The sequence below is a fragment of the Epinephelus moara genome, chromosome 9, assembly GCF_006386435.1.
Source record: "Epinephelus moara isolate mb chromosome 9, YSFRI_EMoa_1.0, whole genome shotgun sequence".
NCBI classification, from domain to species: Eukaryota; Metazoa; Chordata; class Actinopteri; order Perciformes; family Serranidae; genus Epinephelus; species Epinephelus moara.
Window position 1 is genome coordinate 19,720,809 of NC_065514.1, and position 20,212 is coordinate 19,741,020.

General features: G+C 43.2%; 1 protein-coding gene across 3 annotated transcripts in view; it reads right to left on the reverse strand.

The window, feature by feature from the left end:
* The window catches only part of LOC126395355 (AP2-associated protein kinase 1-like), a 24,721-nt gene extending 8,237 nt beyond the window's left edge, over positions 1–16,484 (reverse strand). The window contains exons 1-20 of one of the 3 annotated variants that reach the window (XM_050052757.1): positions 15,460–16,484; positions 14,035–14,153; positions 12,275–12,383; positions 11,941–12,083; positions 11,213–11,334; positions 10,757–10,838; positions 9,335–9,467; positions 9,073–9,176; positions 8,673–8,755; positions 8,349–8,509; positions 7,496–7,617; positions 6,938–7,297; positions 6,314–6,459; positions 6,008–6,216; positions 5,827–5,916; positions 3,964–4,056; positions 3,450–3,557; positions 3,062–3,232; positions 612–719; positions 8–236 (exon numbers count right to left, since the gene is read on the reverse strand). In XM_050052757.1, coding sequence (XP_049908714.1) covers positions 136–236; positions 612–719; positions 3,062–3,232; positions 3,450–3,557; positions 3,964–4,056; positions 5,827–5,916; positions 6,008–6,216; positions 6,314–6,459; positions 6,938–7,297; positions 7,496–7,617; positions 8,349–8,509; positions 8,673–8,755; positions 9,073–9,176; positions 9,335–9,467; positions 10,757–10,838; positions 11,213–11,334; positions 11,941–12,083; positions 12,275–12,383; positions 14,035–14,153; positions 15,460–15,622 — 2,727 coding nt within the window. In that variant the 5' untranslated portion in view covers positions 15,623–16,484 and the 3' untranslated portion in view covers positions 8–135. Of the gene's footprint in view, positions 1–7; positions 237–611; positions 720–3,061; positions 3,233–3,449; positions 3,558–3,963; positions 4,057–5,826; positions 5,917–6,007; positions 6,217–6,313; positions 6,460–6,937; positions 7,298–7,495; positions 7,618–8,348; positions 8,510–8,672; positions 8,756–9,072; positions 9,177–9,334; positions 9,468–10,756; positions 10,839–11,212; positions 11,335–11,940; positions 12,084–12,274; positions 12,384–14,034; positions 14,154–15,459 lie in introns of those variants that run through there. The other 2 variants (XM_050052756.1, XM_050052755.1) reach the window with 2 other exon arrangements.
* Positions 16,485–20,212: the final 3,728 nt, after the last annotated feature.

Sequence of the window (20,212 nt, forward strand, 5' to 3'; positions counted from 1 at the left end):
GGGGGGGGAGGGGGGGGGGGGGGGGGGGGGGGGGGGGGGGGGGTTGCAGGAAGCTAGCTATGACAACAGTGTTGATTGCCGTTATGCTATGCCAGTCTATAATCCAGTGTTACAGCTTCTACTGGGGGGAGCCGCCTACAAGTCGATGAGCTGGTCCACCAGCAGCAGGGAGCGGGCCAAGCTGGGCAGGCTGGATTCAGAGCCGCCACTGTTACTGCGCGAGTGGCCTCCTGAAACTGGCCGGAGAGACAAGGGAGGAGGGAAGGCAGGGGGGGACGAGACGAATACAGGCAGACAGAGGGGGGGGAGAAGCAGAGGAGCGAAGTCACAACAAGCAAACACAGCAGTCAAGGAGGGGAGAGAGGTTGAGAAAGAAAGAGAGAGAGAAAGAGAGGGCAGAGTTTACCCATTTACCTCTACTGGTTTTAAAACAGTCTGAGGGTGTAAAAAAGTGCAGGCACCTGATCCTGTTGTTTGTCTGTTACATTCATTATTTAGCAAATCAGCATGCAAGTGAGGGAAATTCAATAAACAGCCAATCACTGTGAATTTAATCCTTTAAATCAACTTGACCCACCACGTGCTTCCTGGTGGAGAACGTAAAGACTCACCTTGGGAGTTCTTTCGGCCTGTGACGGGAATAGGATCAAACTCATCCTCTGTGCCTGCCTCCGCTGCGGCCTGCTGCGGCTCAAAGTCTGAGATCAGGAGAGACGAGTCTGCAGAGGACAAAAAAGGGGATTGTTAGCAGGGTTTCTGCAGCTCAAAGGCAAGTTAGATTTAAGCCTTGTGAAGACTTTCTTAGTGCTCCTCAGAATTAAATTTAAGACCAATTTTACAATGAGCAAAACTAAGGAACAAAAAACACGAACCAATGTCAATAGACCTGGAAATACCTGCCGTTTTTGGTGGGCTTTTTTTGGCGATTTTATGTTTCTCACTCTGCATGTGGGATTCCACTGCCCTGATTCCCATTGTGCCGAATTCGGAAAACTTTTTGAATAAAATACACAGAGCCTTGTGTGCATTGCCTTGCAGCCTCAGCATTTTTTAAGATATTTTTTAGGGCTTTTTTACCTTTAATTGTCAGGACAGTTGTTAGTGTGAAGGGGGGAAAGAGAGGGGGGGACGACATGCAGCAAAGGGCCATAGGCTGGAATTGAACCCCTGGCTGCTGCAGGAAGGACTGGGCCTTTGTGTATGGGGGCACCTGCTCTACCAGGTGAGCTAATGGGCACCCTGTCTTAGCATTTTTAGGACTTTCGACTGTCTTAAATCAGACTTTAAGATTGATCTAAGACATTTTAATACCAATTCAGGCCCTAATTTTTGATCAATTAATTCATTTCCTTGTAAGACTTTTAAAGCATCCGCAGGAACACTGTGTTAGAGTGACAAGATTTCCCACTGCTCAGCAATTTATCCCACATATTAAGATGTTTTGATTGGCTCAAGTTTTCAAAAGTAAAACCACTGCAACATGGACGCTCTTCTAAAATCTGTCTTTTATCCAATAGCTGTGAAGAGGCAGGGAACACTGTAATCACAGGGGCTGTGTTTGATGCCAATCAAACTGCGCACATGTGGGTCACATGCAGGTGAGTGTCAGTCTTGAAAATTGCAACTCACCACAAAGTCATAGATCTAGGTGGAATATGATGGAAAAATGGCAGCTACATCAAAGGCCGGAAACTACTGCACTTATAACTGGGTGAAGCCGGTGGAAGGAGACTCTCAGTAATTTTCAATAATGTCCCACATTGTCAAGGACAAACATACTCTTTGTCCCACATTTGGTTTGTCGGGACGTGGTCACCGCATGGGTTGTTGGCTTTAAAGTATGACAGCCCAATTGTGCCAGAAAATGTTAAGAATAGGAGTCAAAAAAATTAAAAGGAGCACTGTGGCCTATTAAAAAGATGACTGCTTTTTATTAGAGCATTGTGGAGCAGATACTTCATCCACAGTTTAGGCCGACAACAATAAGACTCAATACCTTTGTCACCATGATAAACATTTTAATAAAATCCGCAGTAACACACCGAAAGCTCCCCGGTGGTAAAAAGCCCATTTGATAAGACATTATGAGGCGAGATCAGTAGTAATTAGGATCATGCAGCTGGTGCACAGTCAGGCTGTGATTCAGAGTTGGCACTGTCAACAGCAGTCAAATGCCTTCGCTCACCAGCCAAGAACCAACAACGACACCACAGCTGTGGAGCTCTCAATCTGAGACACACGATGCGGTTTTACAAATTATTCCATTCAAAAGCAGAACTTCACTATTTTTAAAAAAGCTTTCAATTAATGTGAAACAGATAACATCCATGTGGAACCATCAATCTGTTGTTCACAGATAAAACCACAATAGTGAATGGAGAAAGTTTTGATTTACTCGCCTTTAATGATGAAACTTTAATGATGGAAGTTATGACAATGAACATAACATACGCTGTCAAGATGACTTTGAAATGTGATGGAAATGCTTTTGCTGCCACCCAGTGGTTAAGAAATTCAAAATCATAAGGAAAAATAAATTGCATTTTTGGAGTCTCATTAAAATACTGTTACATGGATGGAGAACTTTCCACACGTCCATGGCTCCTGCACCTCAGCCTACAGAGCGAGTCAGCCGCAGCACCCTAAACAGCTTCTAAGCTTCCCTCCAATATCACATTGGTTCAGTTAGACGTTAGTGTGCTGCTTACTATTTGGTGCTACTGCTGAAAAAAGTCTACATACTGTACGGCTTCTAACCTGCAGCTCAGGTTTGATTTACTTTGTCTCTCTTCCCCTGTCGGTGCTTAACACCAGAGCTCAGCCTGTTAGCCACTCTCAATCAAACTCAGACACTGTCACCTCCTTCTAGCCAGCACAGCACGGACAAAAATAACCATCAAAAATATCTGATCAAAGCTTAAGTAAAGAATTTGACAAGCATTTGGTGGCAACATTTTGCCCTAAATAGTTGTGAGTACTTGGTGCTGCAGTGCAGACACACTTCTGTCACTAATTAAGAGTCACTGGGGTTTGTAGAAGTCTTTAGTTTCTCACAGCTTACCTGCTATAGGCTGTGCACAGTCCCCAGACAACAAGCTGAAATCATCTAAAGCAGAGGCAGCGGAGGTGGGAGCAGAGGAGACAGAGGAGGTGGCGCTGCTCGCTGCCGGAGGGGCGGACGGACCAGAGATCAGAGAGCAGCCCAGGAGAGTGTCGTCTGCGGCGAGAGGGTCTGGGGCAGGTCAGGAGAAGCCAAAGGTGGAGAGAGAAGAGGGTGAAGTTTAGTTATGGTTCAAGTACAACGAGGACAAAGATACATGATTCTAAGATATATGCATTGACCCTCCAACTTCGGTTTCATATACTAGTTACAAAACTGTAATACTGAAGGACCTTTGTAGCTCTTACAAACATAATACACTCCTGCACGCACTCACATACACACACACCTTTTGCAGACTCTTCCACAGAGCCACCGAAGGGATCAGACAATGACAGGAGGTCGGGAAGCATGAGTGAAGACGTGTCTGGAGATTTGAGTCCTTCAATCAGCTTCTCTGAAGGCCAACGAAGAATTAAGAGATGATAAAGGAGACGTACTCGGGGAAAGTGCAAGAACAATATCAGCTGTGGCATAAAATGTAAAAAGCCCAAAGCAAAATACAACAGAGAGATGAATACAGACAGTGTGTTCACAAACACATACCTGGTTTGGAGCCAGACTGCCTGCTGATCATGTACCTAATGTTTATACCATGTACTTCCATAGCATTATTTATTAATGTTTTTATTCATTTCTATTATTCATTAAGCTTACTATGGATAAATGTGGACACATGCTTTATTTAGGCTTGCTTTAAATTCATATTTATGTATGTATATAATAGAAATCTGACCACAACTGACAAAAATACAAAGGTATATATGTGTGTATAGTATGGATCCACAGAGAGAGATGTTTACCTGGTGCATCTGACAGCTCGAGACCAAAAGGATCTGGGACAGCCAGCAGCGAGGCTCCTGAATCCACATCAAGAATGGATGATGGTTTTTCTACTACAAAACAGAAGCAGTGTTTTACAGCAAAGATTTTAATCCATTACGAAGCCTAACAGTGAGACTACAAATGCATTATGGGAGGAGGCTGATGTCAAGTACCAAGTCAAGTGTGTATTTGTTGTCTGTAGCTGGTACTGATCGTCAGACTGTGTGAGACTCTGAGCAACAGTCCTACCTTATGTAGTATATGAGCGAATCGATTCTTAAACATTTCTATCTCGTTAAAGGAAACACATAAAAAAAAAAATAGTGGCTATATTTGCTGAGTACAGCAGCACCATTAACATCGACAGAGTAACATCGTTTAAATGTCGTCATTTCTCTCATTCTGACTGAAGCCTTTACTTTATTCATGTGATGCACGTTGGCGGCACTTGCTTTTGAAAGCTTCTCAAAGCTATCAGATTAATGGATCAGGTGCATTACCAGGTTGATATTACATTATACTCCTTCAGACTCATGCAGTACGATGCATTATGTGGCAACAATACAACAGTGAGGTATTAAAGCGGGGAACAACTTATCAGCTTGTATTTACTGTAAATCTCAGTCTGAGCTACCTTGCCAAAGAAATGTTGACCATTTGAATGAAGTGTGCAATCACTGCGGGGGACAGGGCGGGTTATATTACCCCCTATATTAGAAAAATGGGAATTTGTTGCCCCCAGTATTTGTAAAGACCAATCATTAAATCATGTCTGTCCATACTGGGAGAGGGACATCTTCTCAGTTGCTCTTCCTGAGATGTCTTCCATTTTTTTCTTTGTTCAAGGGGATCTTTTTTGGGAATGGGGGCTTCTTATTTGCTGTGGGGGTCCAAGGACAGAGGGTGTTATATGTTGTATGGACTGTAAATCACCCTGAGGCAAATTGTGGTTTGTGATATTGGGCTGTGTAAATACAGCTGAATTAAACTAAATTGAATGAAATGTTTCCACAAGCTAAAAAAGGCCCTTTTTTTTTTTACATTTTAACAACTAATACTGTTGTCACATCTAATTAGTTTAAAGTCATACAAAATGTTTTCTCCACAGTTTTACAAGATTAAATTCCTATTGTGTATTTGTTTGTTCCAGCCCCCATGTTGCCTGCTTTCATTAAGAGTTTTGGCTTTATGACACTTATCGTATAATAAGGTGAAATAATAAAGTCCAAAGACACATTCTTTTCAAGGCAGAACCATGACATTACAAGGTAAATGTAGCGGTCTGACAAACAGTATTAGCTTTTGATGAAAGCTCTTAAAAATTATAATGTGAGTATGAACAGTGAGGGGACAGCATGACTTTATGATGATGTCACTAACGGGTCTGTGGAGTTTCATAGGTTCAGACAGGGCTGGGGAATATGGAGAAAATCAGAGGTTCGATATTTTTGAGCAAATACTTATTGATATTGCAATGTTACTGCAGGGTTCACCATTGGTGCTTCCAAAAATATATTTACACAATGAGATTTTTGCGTAATAATCATCAGTAATGTGGACATAATGACCAAGTGAGTAAAGGTAAATAATAGTACAGCTAGAACAGTCTGGTAACTTCTGAGAATTACATTACTTTACTGTAATGCATCCTTTAAAACCAGGAAAAGACAACACTTGACACACAATTACAATATCGATAATCTAAGACGATATCTAGTCTCATATGACAGTATTGATATGATATCGATATATGGCCCAGACGTCAGTCCAGGTCAATGCAGAAGCAAGAAAAGGAGAAAAACACTCATGTAGCATATCTTAAGGGAAAAAATGTGACGTACCAGTATCTTGGGGTGTATTAGCCACAGATGAGGCCTGCAGGCCTGGTATCAACGCCTCAGAGGATGATAACTCAATTTCTGAAGGTAGGTCTGAACAAAGGAAATTCACAGTTATTAATAGTTTACAACATATTTAAAATACTTCAAATATACACATGAACGGTGGTATTAATAGATATACCAGTGGGCTTTTTGTCCTCGGTTTTGAATTCGTCTGCAGTGAGGTTTGAAAAGTTGTCATCGTCAAACGGGTTCCATGCGGGCTGTGTGGGGGTGTTGGTTGCATCGCTGGCCGCAGAAACAGTGGCTCCAGCTTTGGTTTGGTCCTGGCCTGCATCATCAATACCGAGCTGTACAAGCTGAGCGGTGCTTGGCTGAGATGTAAATGATCTACAGGGAAAAAAAAAAAAAGGCACAACATATCATAAATAAAACAAACAGGAGAAGAATGGAGCTTGAACTTATCCTCACTACATGTGCAACTTACTGGTTGAGGACAGCGTCTCCATTAGCTCCTTGTGGCTGCTGTGAGGAGTCACTCACTGGAACTCCAGCAACGCTGCTCGCTGCAGCGTCACTCGGTGTGCGTTGGTGGCCTCGCTCTTCAGTCGTCTTTGGAGAAGCAGGTGGAGTCTGAACGAAAGAGGTATGGAGTGAAGACCAAACGCAAAAGATCAAGACAGTTCATAGAGGATCTCACAGGTCACGGAAAGCCTCACAGCATGTTTAAATATTAGAATGTGTTTGACATGCTATTAAAGGGCCAGTTCATCCCAAAATCAAAAATACATATTGTATATATAACTGTCTCTTTAAGTTTTCATTTCACTGACAGCTCCATTTACTTGAGGCAAAAAGTCCAGAGTCAGATCAAACAAACAGAAAAGGAGCAAAATGACTGACATATTTAGAATGTAACAAACAGGGAGAGAAAATATGATAATATTTTTAATTTCTTTCCCAAGCGATGGAGAGATGGATTAAGTGAACAACATGCCACTTAAAAGATTACAGACAAATAAAAAGGAAGGAGAAGTTATTAATTCTGACAGCTCTACAGAGATGATGATGTTCAGACACTGTCAGAAACTGAATAATGACCAGAACGTACTGTCTCTGCTGCTATTTGGCTGATCTCAGTGGAGGTGGGCGGAGCCTGAGCAGCTGGTGGCTGAGTTATCTGCTGCTGCTGCTGCTGCTGCTGAGATATAGGCGGCTGACCAGGGGCCGGTTTGCTGGGCGAAGGCTGAGCCGCTGGCTGCTGAGCCTGCTTGCGTCGAGCTGGGCGTTGAGGAGGGGCCGGGCTCGACGGAGTCTGTGCTCCCTGCTGGGAGGTGGCGCTGGCCGCGGATGTGGGTGTGGTCTGTTGCTGAACTATTGGCTGTGCTTGTGGTTGGACGTCGGCCTTGGTGACTGGTGACACCGCTGCCGCTGTTGTTGCTGCAGTCTCTGCTGCTGGAGCTGCGGCTGGCTGCATCAGCGATCACAAAAATATGAGAGAATCTGTCGTCACTTATAAGGTTATGGTTGAAACCATCTTAACTAAGTTTGTGCTCCTGTCTTTTGGGCTTATTTTTTGACCGTTTTCATACAGAAAAATCAGAGTTTGTATTAATTTGCACCTGTAAAAAGCTCCTGTGTGTGTTCAGTGTCATTTGTCAGTACGTACCTGCTTCTGCGGAGCCACAGCCTGACTTGAATTGTTTTGTGACTGGATGAGAGGCAAAACTGAACTCTGTGCCTTCTGTGACTGCAGAGCTGCAGCTGGCTGAGAGAGGTTTAAGCTGACTCCTGTGGGATGTTAAAAAGAGCACAGACTACACATCACTCAACAGCGTGGAACATTTTTTAATCTTAATACTGATACAGATGTGCAACACAGTGAAAATCAAGATACACAGGAGCATCAGGAGCATTTCGGGGGATTATATAATCTGTGAAATGCTGATTAAAAAAAAAAAAAAAAAGGTAAGTGATTTGTAACAGGTACAAAAACTGATATCAGCTGAAGCAGTGTGGAGAGAATCATTACATAATCACTTTGGGCCTGTGGTTAGATTGATTTAATTTGCATGAGTCTTAACCTGCATGCTGTGGGAGGGTGTTGTAGTACATGGGCTTATATGGACATGTTCAGATATTAATGGATCTGGGGAACAGGTGAGCAGGTATGTGCTTTGCTGGGGGCCAGGACCTCTGGGAGAGTTTGCTGGAAAGACAATCTTAGCTCTTGGAACAAACAAAATGTTTATCCAGGTAGGTTGGAAGACAATGACCGGAAAGGGCCATGGGTGTGATGACAACGGAAGCTATTATCAGATAAAGATGGGAGGGGGTGAACTGCAGATAAAAGAGAGGTGAATGTGTGTGTTGACTGGATCTGTCAGACCAAGCACAAAGTCAAGCAGAAAGCTATTTAATTATAATCCTGTTGAACTCCTGTCTTTATGCACATCTTTATCCAAAATCTGTTTGTTTGTCCTATGACGAGTAGGAGAATAAGGACGAAGTGCTGTACATACCCACAGGCTGAGCTGCACCACCAGGGAGATTAGCCCGCTTGCGAGGGGTGAGAGCAGCAGGCTGGATGGGTAGGATGCCAGCCGCAGGCTGGGTATGTGCTGCTTTGGGCCTCTGGCGAGGGGTGATGGAGGTTTCAGTGGTGGGAATTGGATCCGTCAGTCTGGCAACAAAGGGAGCATGTTGGCCTTCTTGTTAATCATGGCAAATAGTGTTAACATCATTATTTAATGAGTATCAGAATACTGACGGCACCTAATTACTTCCTCAAAATGTCGTGTTACTACAGCTTTAATGGTGATACAGTGTAAGCAGGTCATGCTTGCCTGGGTTTAGCCTGGCTCTTCTTCGCGGCTGCAGCCTCACTCGCTTTGATTGGCTCAGGAAGTTTAGAAGGAATCTGAGAATTCTGGATAATGGAAGGAAAAAAGGAAATTTACAGAAATGTATGTCAAATTTCCACAAGACAGCATCACTGACAATGGTTCAGACACAATTTGACAATGAAAACTTCCTGATTCTTGCACTTCATCAGTTCTAACAAGGTTTTTTTTACTGTTTGCAGCTGATGTATTACTGCAGATTTTCCACAGTGTGACAAGTGCCCGCTCAGGCAGACAACCCGTAGCAGATTCTACTGAATACGACATGAAAATCAATCCCTGATGAGAGAAAGCCAAGCATTTCCAGATATTTCAGCTGACTCCGGTGCTGAGGGAGACTGACCTTCACATTCTGAACAGGGCAGGTCCGCTGAGCTAGTTTAAAAGCAAAGTAGGACACCTGGTAGATATCTGGTCTTTTGTCTGGGTCTGGCTCCAGCATGTACCCTGAAAAAACACCACGAAGAAACAAGAGTGGGACTCAAAACGTGGAGAGTTATTATAGTCAGTGACTAGATATTCATATTCAACCATAAGTGCATGTGTCTGTGAAAACTGCATTTGAGGTTGTTGAAAACATTCATTATTGTTTAAGACAGACTCACGAATGAGGCAGTGAAGATCATAAGAGTAGCGGGAGTTGTCTGGAATGGTGAAGCTGCCATCACAGATGGCCACCTGGCTTTCACCAAAGGGCAGAGTGAAGAAGCAGAGTTTGTACAGCAAACAGCCCAGCGCCTGGAGAAGACAATCACATGCACGCCCGCCAGTAAACACAGACAAGGGCACGAGGAGAGGAGAAGATTAATAAAGAGTATCAATAATACAAAACAAATATCCTTTTTTTCTGTAAATAAAAGCTGGAATAACATTAAAAACTATATATAAAGTCAACAACTTCTATTTTTTAAACAAAAAACAATCACTAATACTCATACATCTGCTACTTGACAAGCCTACAGGTTAAAAAGAATAGGTTAGATAGTCTGAAGTTGGGTTGTTTGAGGTAGTAACTCACTGTCAGTGTATTATCTACAGCAGATGTCAGTTGGCACACCCCCAGTTTGGTGAAGCAGGCAGGAGTACAGACGCAGAAGCTCAGCGATGTACTGCTGTGTAACATATTTTAGCCACTTAAAAAAATCATTATCAGTTTAAGTGTACACTATATTTTGCATATTTTCGCTGCTTTAACTTGTCATCAGGCAGTGATTTCTGACACGTAACTGAAGCCGTTACATCACTCTCTTCAAGGCCAGACTCCATTAAGAATAAACATTAATTTAACGTCACAGAACACAGGAGCTGCTGGTCTACCTCTGCCTTGATTGATTCATCTGTTTGTGCTTTTTTGTGACGTCAGCATTTAAGAGTTAGTTCAGATTCACCAAAATCACAGAATAACAAATACAAACTTACTGATTGAGGCAGCAGTAGACCAGCAACTCCTGTGTTCTGTGAGCTAAAATTACTGTTTTCCCAATGGAGTCTGGTGGCTTTGATGAGAGCATAGATGGGGAAGCTGTTAATGGCTTCCCCATCGAAAAGGGCTGCCTGCGTCAGGGTAAAGCGGTAAACAATATTTTGAGTATGGCATACTAAACTGTTATTGACATTTGAGGTGGCTAAAATACGTTTGGCAGCTGCCAAAGCACCACATTTCTTAGCTCCCATGTTGGTACTCCTGCCCCGTTCTCCAATATGGGGGTGTGCCGACCGACATCTAAAGTATGTAATACACTGACTATGGGCCCACTTCAAAAGATCTGAACTATCCCTTTAATATTTCTTCTCTTCCTCCTGTCCCATGGGTCACTATGTCAAACTTGACTGTAAAACATACAGTAACCATGAATAATTAATATTAGTTGAACACAGTATACCATAATCAATACTCTGATCATGTTTTACATCAGTAGAGGTTATGGTTTAGTTTTACAATATATATACAGTATGTGTTGCTGCTCTGTAAGCTCTTCTGCACCCTCGTCATGATTATTACGGATCTGTCTGCCCTCTGCACTCACCCAGATATCTGCTTTTGTAGTGATAATCTTGTTATTGTAGAGGTTCACCATCTCTGGGGCGCGATATGATAAAGTGGTGTACCTGGAAGGAAACGGAAATAAATGAGCAAGAATAAAACAGGACAAAATTAGTACGAATACCACCCATTTTGATGTGGCAGTGAAATAAAAACAGCCTACACAGTATTATGTGCTCATAAAGGCTAATGAAAGTAGTGATTTCATCCATTACAAATTACATTCTGCATCAAGCAAGACCTGTTTTGCACACGTGTCAAAATATTCACGGCGCTGGGCAGAGCTGCCATACGAGGATGAGGTGAAAATTTCAATGAGTCTATAGAATAACAGCAACAGCTGCTCATGAATGAAGAACTGCTGACGGTTTCTGTGCAGCTGTACCTACAGGGAGTGCTAATGAACGAAAGCTGAACAACGACGAAAAGAGGCACAAACTTTTTGATCTCTTCCTCCACGGCGGCCACTCCTTCGGTCTGTGGGCTCTGGAACTTGTTGGTGGCGCTGCCAAAGTCACACAGCACATAATGACCCTTGTCATGCAGGAGGATGTTCTCCACCTAGATATACAAGACGCACACAGACAGCTTTGTCTGAGAAACACGGGGGTTATACATGAAAGCACCCAATTTGTGATTGGAGGCGGAGCAGTGCTGTAACTGACACATTCTGCAAAGTCTCACTTCCTGCAACGTGTACACTCGAGATAATGATGAATATAAATACCAAGGTGAGGGCACCTTCACATTATGACATGCAGATTTAGTCAGTCCCTTTCATTATGCTCCAACACACTCCTAAACGTTTCAGGTGTTTGAGTAAATCAAGAGATCTACACTGCAATAAAATGTCATGTTTCCACCTGGATTAAATCTACTGAGTGACAGCAACTTAAAATTAATGCAACAACCACACTGCAGTTGACAACGCTCTGCAGAAATGCAAAGACATTTCACATATTTTGACAGCTGACAATCTCCTTCCCCCTCCTATTAGAGCTATCCATAATTAAACACAGCTTCAGCTCACACAAACATATCAATCATGACTCTTCAAACACACAGCATGGTGATCCACAGTAGGTGTTGCCCCTGGGCTGCCTGTCCTCACCTCCACACTGCAGAGCGGAGCATTACACAGAAAAAAGAAGTGGCAAAAAGTGTCACCTTAAGGTCTCTGTGGATGATGGGTGTCTTGCGCTGGTGCAGGCGAGAAACAGCATCACAGGTGTCGCAGAAGATCTGCAGCACCTCAGCCTCGGTGAAGCCGGTCTGCAGCCTTTGATTCATCAAATTGACCACCTGCCCCCCTGCAAAACAACATCCAGTTACACAGCGCCTCACACGACAGGGGAAATTAACCTCACAGGTGTATAACTGAACCTTAACTTGTGTGTGTTACTCTTTTAAAACACTGATATTGCTCCAAACACTCTGAAACTGGTGCTTAAACTCGAAGCGTGTATCTGCAGCCACAACACATTTTTCTCTCAGCACTCACCCTTGCAGAAGTCCATAAGTATGAAGACCTCCCATACATCCCTCGATCCCATAGCAGTAATACTGGAGTCAAGATAACCGACAATATTCTTGTGACCCACAAGGTCTTTCTGCAAGAACACAAACACACATTCAAGAGCGTTAACACACCACTGTTCAGAGAGCGTGTACCAAAATGTAGAACTGCAACGATTTATCAAACAGATGTCAACTATTAAATTAATCACACCAACTAATCTAATAATCGATTAAAATTCTCTGATTCCAGCTTATTGAGTGTGGATACTTTGCGGTTTCTTTACTCCTATATGACAGCAAACTAAACATATTTGGGTTGTGGACAGAACAAAACATTTGAGGACGTCATCTTGTGCTTTGGAAAACACTGATCAACATTTTTCACCATTTTCTGACATTTTATGGACCAAACACTTAATCGACTAGTTGAGAAAATAATAGGCAATGACAATAGTTAGGCCTGGCTGCAGCCCCTGCATGGCATGCACATAACATGACCGGTGAAATGAATGGACGTATTTCTTATTGACTTGATTTTCTACTTTAAATTCATCATTCAGAAAAAGATGCCACAGACGAGACAAATGCTATGCAACATAACAAAATAATGACACAGGAACATATTTTGCTGCAAAGAGGTGAGTAAGAATTTTAATGCCATCTCCCTTTTAATTTAATCTGGTCAGTGTTCTGCGATGCAGTGTGAGTCCACCACCTGCAGAGGGAGCTGCGATGGACAGCTGAAATCAGGAACCTATTAGGTAATGAAAAAATGTCAAGTGCTGCGAATGAGGTGAAGCATTGTCTGTCTGTCAGTGAGTTTGTGTGCATGTGTGTATGTGTGCTGGTGTAAGAGAGTGAGTGAGTGAGTGAGACGGAAACAGAGAGGTAAAGACAACATGTCATATAATAAAGAATATTACACATCTTTAAACCAAATTTTAGGGTCTGTTAGTGTTGGATTCAAAAGCAAGAATAGGACCTGAGCTGTTAGAACGTACTGTACGTAATTCTGTTTAATGTTTATACAATGAGCTATTTTTTGTAATTTGACCATCCATTGCTTCCTCCCTCCCTTCCTTCCTGACTGCTCCTTCAGACAGAAAAGCAGAAATTCTGTGTGTGAACTCAATGAATGTTGGCATTCAGCTACAGAAAATGCTTCAAAAGAAGGAAATAACTCTTCAAGACTGCTGATGATATAAATTGTGGGCGGCGACCATGACATATGTGTTAAATATACACTGAATAAATCACAGTTCTGCTCTGGCATTTTTACCAGGTCAAGAGGTCAGACAATACATTTGTCAAATTCGTCCTCACAGGGGATCAATTAAAACGAGAACTTTTCACCAATCTCAACAACGACTGCTTACAAAAATCATGGACTAGACGGTCCTTAAGAGTCTGTGTTCATACAAATAACCCTGTAGCTCCTCTGACAACACATCTCAGGGGGCGAGCAGAACGTGAAAGACAATACTATGAAAACAAAAACAAAGCACACCAAGAACCAGATGAATAAATACCACCATCCAAACAAAACTGCTGCAGGCTGCATGTGTACCGAACTTACAGAACAGAGGACTTGCATGTGTGAATTGTTGGAAACGGTCAGGAACAATTTGAGTTTGAGTTTGTTTTGTAAATGCATTCATATGTGGCTTTAACCCCAATGGGAAACAAATCACAAGCTGCGTGTGTGAGAACGTGCAGAGAAAGGATTTAATCTCAGCAACTCACCATTATTTGAATCTCGCATTTGCACACCTGCAGATCATGCTCATTGTTGACATACATCCTCTTCAGGGCGCAACGCACCCCTTGATTTGTTCGCACGAGGAACACGATTGCAAAGCCACCTGCAGGACAGAGAAAGAGACCAAATCAAACTGTCAGACCTCAAATCACCAAAACCTAGATGCACACTGCAAGAGAAGTACCAGATTTCATTGCAATCAAACCACATAGGTGAAATCTAGCATCACACCATTCTTACTAGTTTTTCTAGGGTATCATGCTTTTGGAAATGTAGCTAACATGCTCATTTTCACACCCAATTACTTCCACAACTGTTGGAATTTGTGTCCATGTTGTCTTGCATCAATACGGACAATCAGGACCAAATGGTGCAGCCTTATAGCGTTATGTATTAGTCATGTCATTGCTGCAGGCTTTACGTAGAGGCCTACATTGAGGCCTAACCATCTGGTATAGCTCAGACCACAAATTCACTTTGCCGAGTTGAGTTGTGACAGAGTCATCAATTTCAGGCAGACACTGCGGCTTGTACTGCATCCACAACTCGACATGAGTGAAATGGTACTGTGTGGCATTGTGGCACGATAAATCTGCATGAGGTACCTACAGTAGGAGCAGGGGTGCAGGTTGAGGCCGAAGCTGGGCATCGATACTAATGATACTGTAAGGGAGACGTAATTACCACAGCGTCTGAGTGAGGAGATTAGTGGCTTGTGTTCAATCAAAAGTCAATAGAGTTGAAGAATGTCTTGGTTTGTCACTTGTCATGAAGAATATTTTACCTGAGGCATGTAAAGCACTGCAATATGTATCATTTAATGTGTTACTGTACTTGCATGTTTGCTGTAAACACAAAAACTACCATATATTGTAAGCAATTGAAAACTCTAGAAATATAAGAATACAAAAAGATTTGACTCCCAAGTTCAAAATGATGGGTAAAATTACTTTGTTGTGGCAAAGTGCAGGCCTCCACTTCAGCTTCAGGAATTCAGTGCTGATGCCAAATAGTGCTATCACTGCTATCTTTTAAACAAATCCAACAATCATGTGTAATCCACAGCTTGCACAGTACACGAACCCTTCTTTTATTCATTTTGAAAGGGATCCTGCTCTACTGCTCGGCACCAGGTACCTCTCCATCTCCTTGAATCACACTTCTGAATCATGAAACAGCAGACAGGAAGCTGTTGTGTTAGTCAGAGTACAGCTGAGGCAAAGCAGCAGGCCTCTACTTTGCATTTATGTATCCAAGATACATAGATGCATCATTTCTGTGGGGATGGCATAAGGTTACATCCCTGCTGTGTCTTGTGACTCGTGCATTTGGCTTGCAACATGCATGGAAATGTGATGGAGGACAAAACAAACACACAGCATCACTGGGTCTGTGCAACCCCTTCTCACCTTCAGCAATTATCTCCTCAACAGTGACTTGGTGCCGCCCGACAGTGAAGGCTCTGCCAATGAAATTTCCGCCTGCATGACTGGACCCAGAGCTGCTGCCCCCTCCTCCAGAACCAGGCCCGGAGCTCACCAACTCCCGACGAGAATCAAAGAACTTCCTCATGATGTCGAAATGACAGGAGGAGTGTTTGCGGCTTCAAATCCCAGGCACACAGATGAAGTGCCTGTTTCCTGTGCACCTTATTATTGCACTGATAGATAACGCAGGTCAGGCTGTACACGAAATCTGACGCTTCAAGCAAAGTCTGTCTGCAGCCTCACAACATGCAGCGATGCCTTTGTCACTTATGATGTTGAGACAACCCAGATTTTTGGTGGCAAATTTCCCATTTGCTTGCCAACACAAGCCAGTTGGTGATAGCTAGAGCGGTTGCGACTAGCTGTTATGTAAGTGAATTACACCACCCAGGAGGCTAAAGCATCTCCGGAGAAAGTATTTCTTTAGCTATCCATCCAGCTGTTCATGGTCGGCTGCTGCTGATGATAACATTAGGTCCTTCTCCATCTCGTCCAGCCATTACCCAGCTAGCTAAGTGCTAGCTACTTACGCGCTATGACATTTCGTGTAAGGTTATCCAGGTTATCCTCTGAAGATAATGTCCACGGGAGCGATGTATCCGACGTGTAACTTGTCTGATAGCGTCGCCCGAAATAGTCTTTCCATCCTCAGTCAAGTGAAGCGACCGTTAGATGGCACATAGCTGCCCGTCGAGCTATTTAATTGCTTCCATTTACATTAAAACTGGGGTTTTAGTAAGCTAACGCATTAGCGCGATGCAGCCGTTTATCAACACAAACAGGCGCAGAGTCGACAGGAAGCTAAAACCTCCGTCTGTTGAGACTGCTCGCGAACAACCGCGGAATTTGACATCTAGCTAAACATTAGGCAGAGGTTTCAACCCAGCAGCCTAATCTCTGCAACCACAGCAATCTTTGGCTGCCAGCGATATCGCAACATCCTAGCTGTTGCTGTTGACGCGCGGACGGAATCCTGGGTAACGAAGTTCGGAGCGCAGCTGCAGCCTCCCCTCCCCCTTTAGTGTGTGGTCATATGCTGCGTTCAAGTCAAATCGCTCAGTGTAAAAGCATGATTTTACTGTTGTAGTTTGTTAAGGTGGAGGTAGTTATTTCACAGTTTGGATTAAAGATGCACTTTATTAATCCCTAAGAGGAAATTCAGTTTTTATTACACTGTTGTCATGTACACACAGGCCCGAAATACACACACACACATGCACAAACAGGACCTATACATGCATTAAATGGGGGGATGTCAAAGGGAGGGAGCTGCCCATGGACAGGCACTGAGCAGTTGGGAATTCAGTGCCTTGCTCAAGAGTGCCAAGGTGGTGCACAGGAGGTGAACGGGCACCTCTCCAGCTACCAGTCCATGCTCCATATTTTGTTCCAAGACCAAGTCTCTACTGAGCTATTGCAGCCCCTGATGTAGGACTGCAATCAGGGGGGGCTGCACCAAATTCTGGGTCCTATGCATAAGCAGTCTCTCTGGGTCCCCCTCCCTTCCTCTCTTGATCCATTTTTTGTTGAATCAAAATGTTATCTTTTATTATTTTTTACTAATACTATTACTAATATTATTGTTGAAATGTCACATAAGGCTGCATCAACATAACTACATAGCAAATCCTACTAAATAATAGAGAGGCCTTTTTTCTGGGTTCCTGCCGCCCTCCCCAGCTTACTACACTTTACCTGCTCTCTGGGGGAGATGGGTGAGTTATCTGATGTCACTTGAACCCCAAAATACGCTGTATGCTATCATGTCAAAACTACAACAGGTCTCTGGTGCCCACTCAACTACCACTACACTACGTGTGTGTGGTGAGAAAGAACATGAAATCAGCAGGAGGAGAGCTAGCTATTGTTACGTCTGGTGGCTGCAACGAACAGCTCACAGAGGTTGCATTGAGGTAGGAAGGTTTGGCTAGGACACCAAATGTGCTAGGGCCACCACTGCAAAAACAAATCCTAGTGCAGGGTTGGTGTAAACCATTTTGCACCTTTAAGACTGAGAGGGGCCTCAGAGAGCTTCTGCTACTCTTTCTATACAAAGCTCAGTCTTTTAGCTGGTTTATTCAGCCAGTTTTACTCAAGTTATGTCTCTAATTTCTAAGAAATAAAACATTGCAAACATAATCAAACTTTTCATTCCAGGCTTTATTGACATCCCTCCTCTTTTTGGGGCCTGGGGTAATTAGTCCCAAACGTTAATGAAACACCCTGACTGCACCTAATGATTGTTTCCATTATGGATTAGTCTGCTGATTATTTTCTCATTTAATCATTTGATTGTTTGGTTTGTAATAAATCTGAAATTACATTTTAGAGAGAAATACCCATCGTAATTACTCAGAAACAAAAGTGACACCTTCCCAATGCTTGTCTTGGGTTAGGGTTAATAGTAAAATAATAAAAAACAAAGAAAAAAAAATAATAATAAAAAATCACAAGAAAAAGTAGTAAATCCTCACATCTGTGAAGCTGGAACCATGAAATGTTTTTGCCTGAAAAATATTAAAATGTTGACAAATAATTTTCTCTTAATCAACTAATTGATTATTTAACCTCATCATTTCTTATTTATGCTGTTGGGTGGTTTGATTTATAACAACATAATATCTTTAAGTTCTTTGTATATTTGTGTCAGTGTTATCAAAAATATCAATTTGTCGATACATTTTGATTCTGAATATTCGAAACGATCTCACTACTAATTTTTTGCTCTATCGATACAGTGGCATCAACGGCACTTTCTCGCTCTCTCTTATTGTTGTTTTACTACAATAACTGCTGTTTTCTGCGACTAACCGAGAAGAGAAAAGTTATCGTTGTAGTGTTATAGCTTTGGTAGGCCTATATTTATCTTCCATAGTCGAAGTCCATGGTGGGCAAGCCCCTCTGTGCAGAGTTTGCATGTTCTCCTCGTGTCAGCGTGGGTTTTCTCTGGGTACTCCGGCTTTCTCCCACCGTCCAAAGACATGCAGGTTAATTGGTGACTCTAAATGGGCCGTATGTGTTGATGTGAGTGTGAATGATTGTCTGTCTCTATGTGTCAGCCCTGTAGTAGTCAGACGACCTGTCCAGGGTGTACCCCGCCTCTCACCCAATGACAGCTGGGATAGGCTCCAGCACGACCCTGTATCAGGACCAGGGGTTTACAGAAAATGAACAGCTGATTAATCGACTTATCATTTCAGCTGTACATATATATGTTGCTGGGGGCTTAATTTATCCAACCATTTTTGTACCTGCTTATCCTCTGGAGCCTATCCCAGCTAACCCTGGACAGGTTGCCAGACTATCACAGGGCTGACACATAGAGACAGACAACCATTCACACTCACATTCACAACTACAGACAATTTAGAGTCACCAGTTAACCTGCAAACCTTTGGACTGTGGGAGGAAGCCAGAGTACCCAGAGAAAACCCACGCTGACACGGGAAGAACATGCAAACCCCACACAGACGGGTTCCCTCTTGGGATTGAACCACGAACCCTCTTGCTGTGACAGACGGGTTCCCTCTTGGGATTGAACCACGAACCCTCTTGCTGTGAGGTGACAGTGCTAACCACTGCACCACTTAATTTATAAGAACCTAATATATTTGAGCCCTTTGTATGTTTGTATTTGTGATGTAATGTGTATGTATGTAATTTGTAAAGTAACTAAAGCTGTCTCTCCCTCAAAGACCTGCAGATAGTCACCCACACTCTCATCTCCTCCCATTTAGACTATTGTAACTCTCTGTACACTGGTATTGCCTCCAGCTGGTTCAGAACGCCGCTGCTAGGCTCCTCACAGGTACCCGGAGGAGAGACCACATCGCACCTGTTTTGGCCTCTCTCCACTGGCTGCCAGTAAAGTTCAGAGTTGACTTTAAGGTTTACAAAGCCCTTTAATGGTCTGGCCCCATCCTACATTGCAGACCTTCTAACCCCTTATTCCATGCCCAGGTCCCTCAGGTCAGTTGACCAAGGGCTCCTGGCTGTCCCATGCTCCAGACTTAAGCTCAGGGGTGATCGTGCCTTTGCTCTGTCTGCCCCCAAACTGTGGAACAGCGTCCCCCTCCCAATCAGATCCGCCCCCACCACTGACTCTTTTAAGTCCAGGCTCAAAACCTACTTTTATACATTTTCCCTGATGTGTGCCTGTGTGTGTTGTGTCTATAAATGTGTGAGTTGTGTACCTGACAATTATGTCTCCCCTATGTATGCATTTTTTAGCATTTTATTCCTTTCGTACAGCACTTTGGTCAGCGTGAGTTGTTTTTAAATATGCTTTATAAATTAATTTGAGTTTGAGTCAAATAATTAAAGGGGCAAAAAGCGAAATCGTTTCATCCCTAGGTTTGCTGTTGTGCACTGCCTGTAGACCAAAACAAAGTGTGTCATGAGCCACTCCTCCCTCTACCTCTGCTCTCCACCCCCCCACCCCATTCGCCTCATCTGTGCAGCCGAGCACCGCAGCATCTCCACAAACTATTACATCCAGACGGTCCCAGTGTTTCTTCCGCAGGCTCCACCTCACTCAGCTGCCCGATATACTTGCTTCTTCCCACATTAACCTGAATAACAAACCAGGGCTCAGTGCTCCGGTTGGATCCAAATGGAGAGCCTGGACTAACGTTAGCTGGGAAGCTAGCGGAGGCTAGTTGACTGTGCTGGCAGC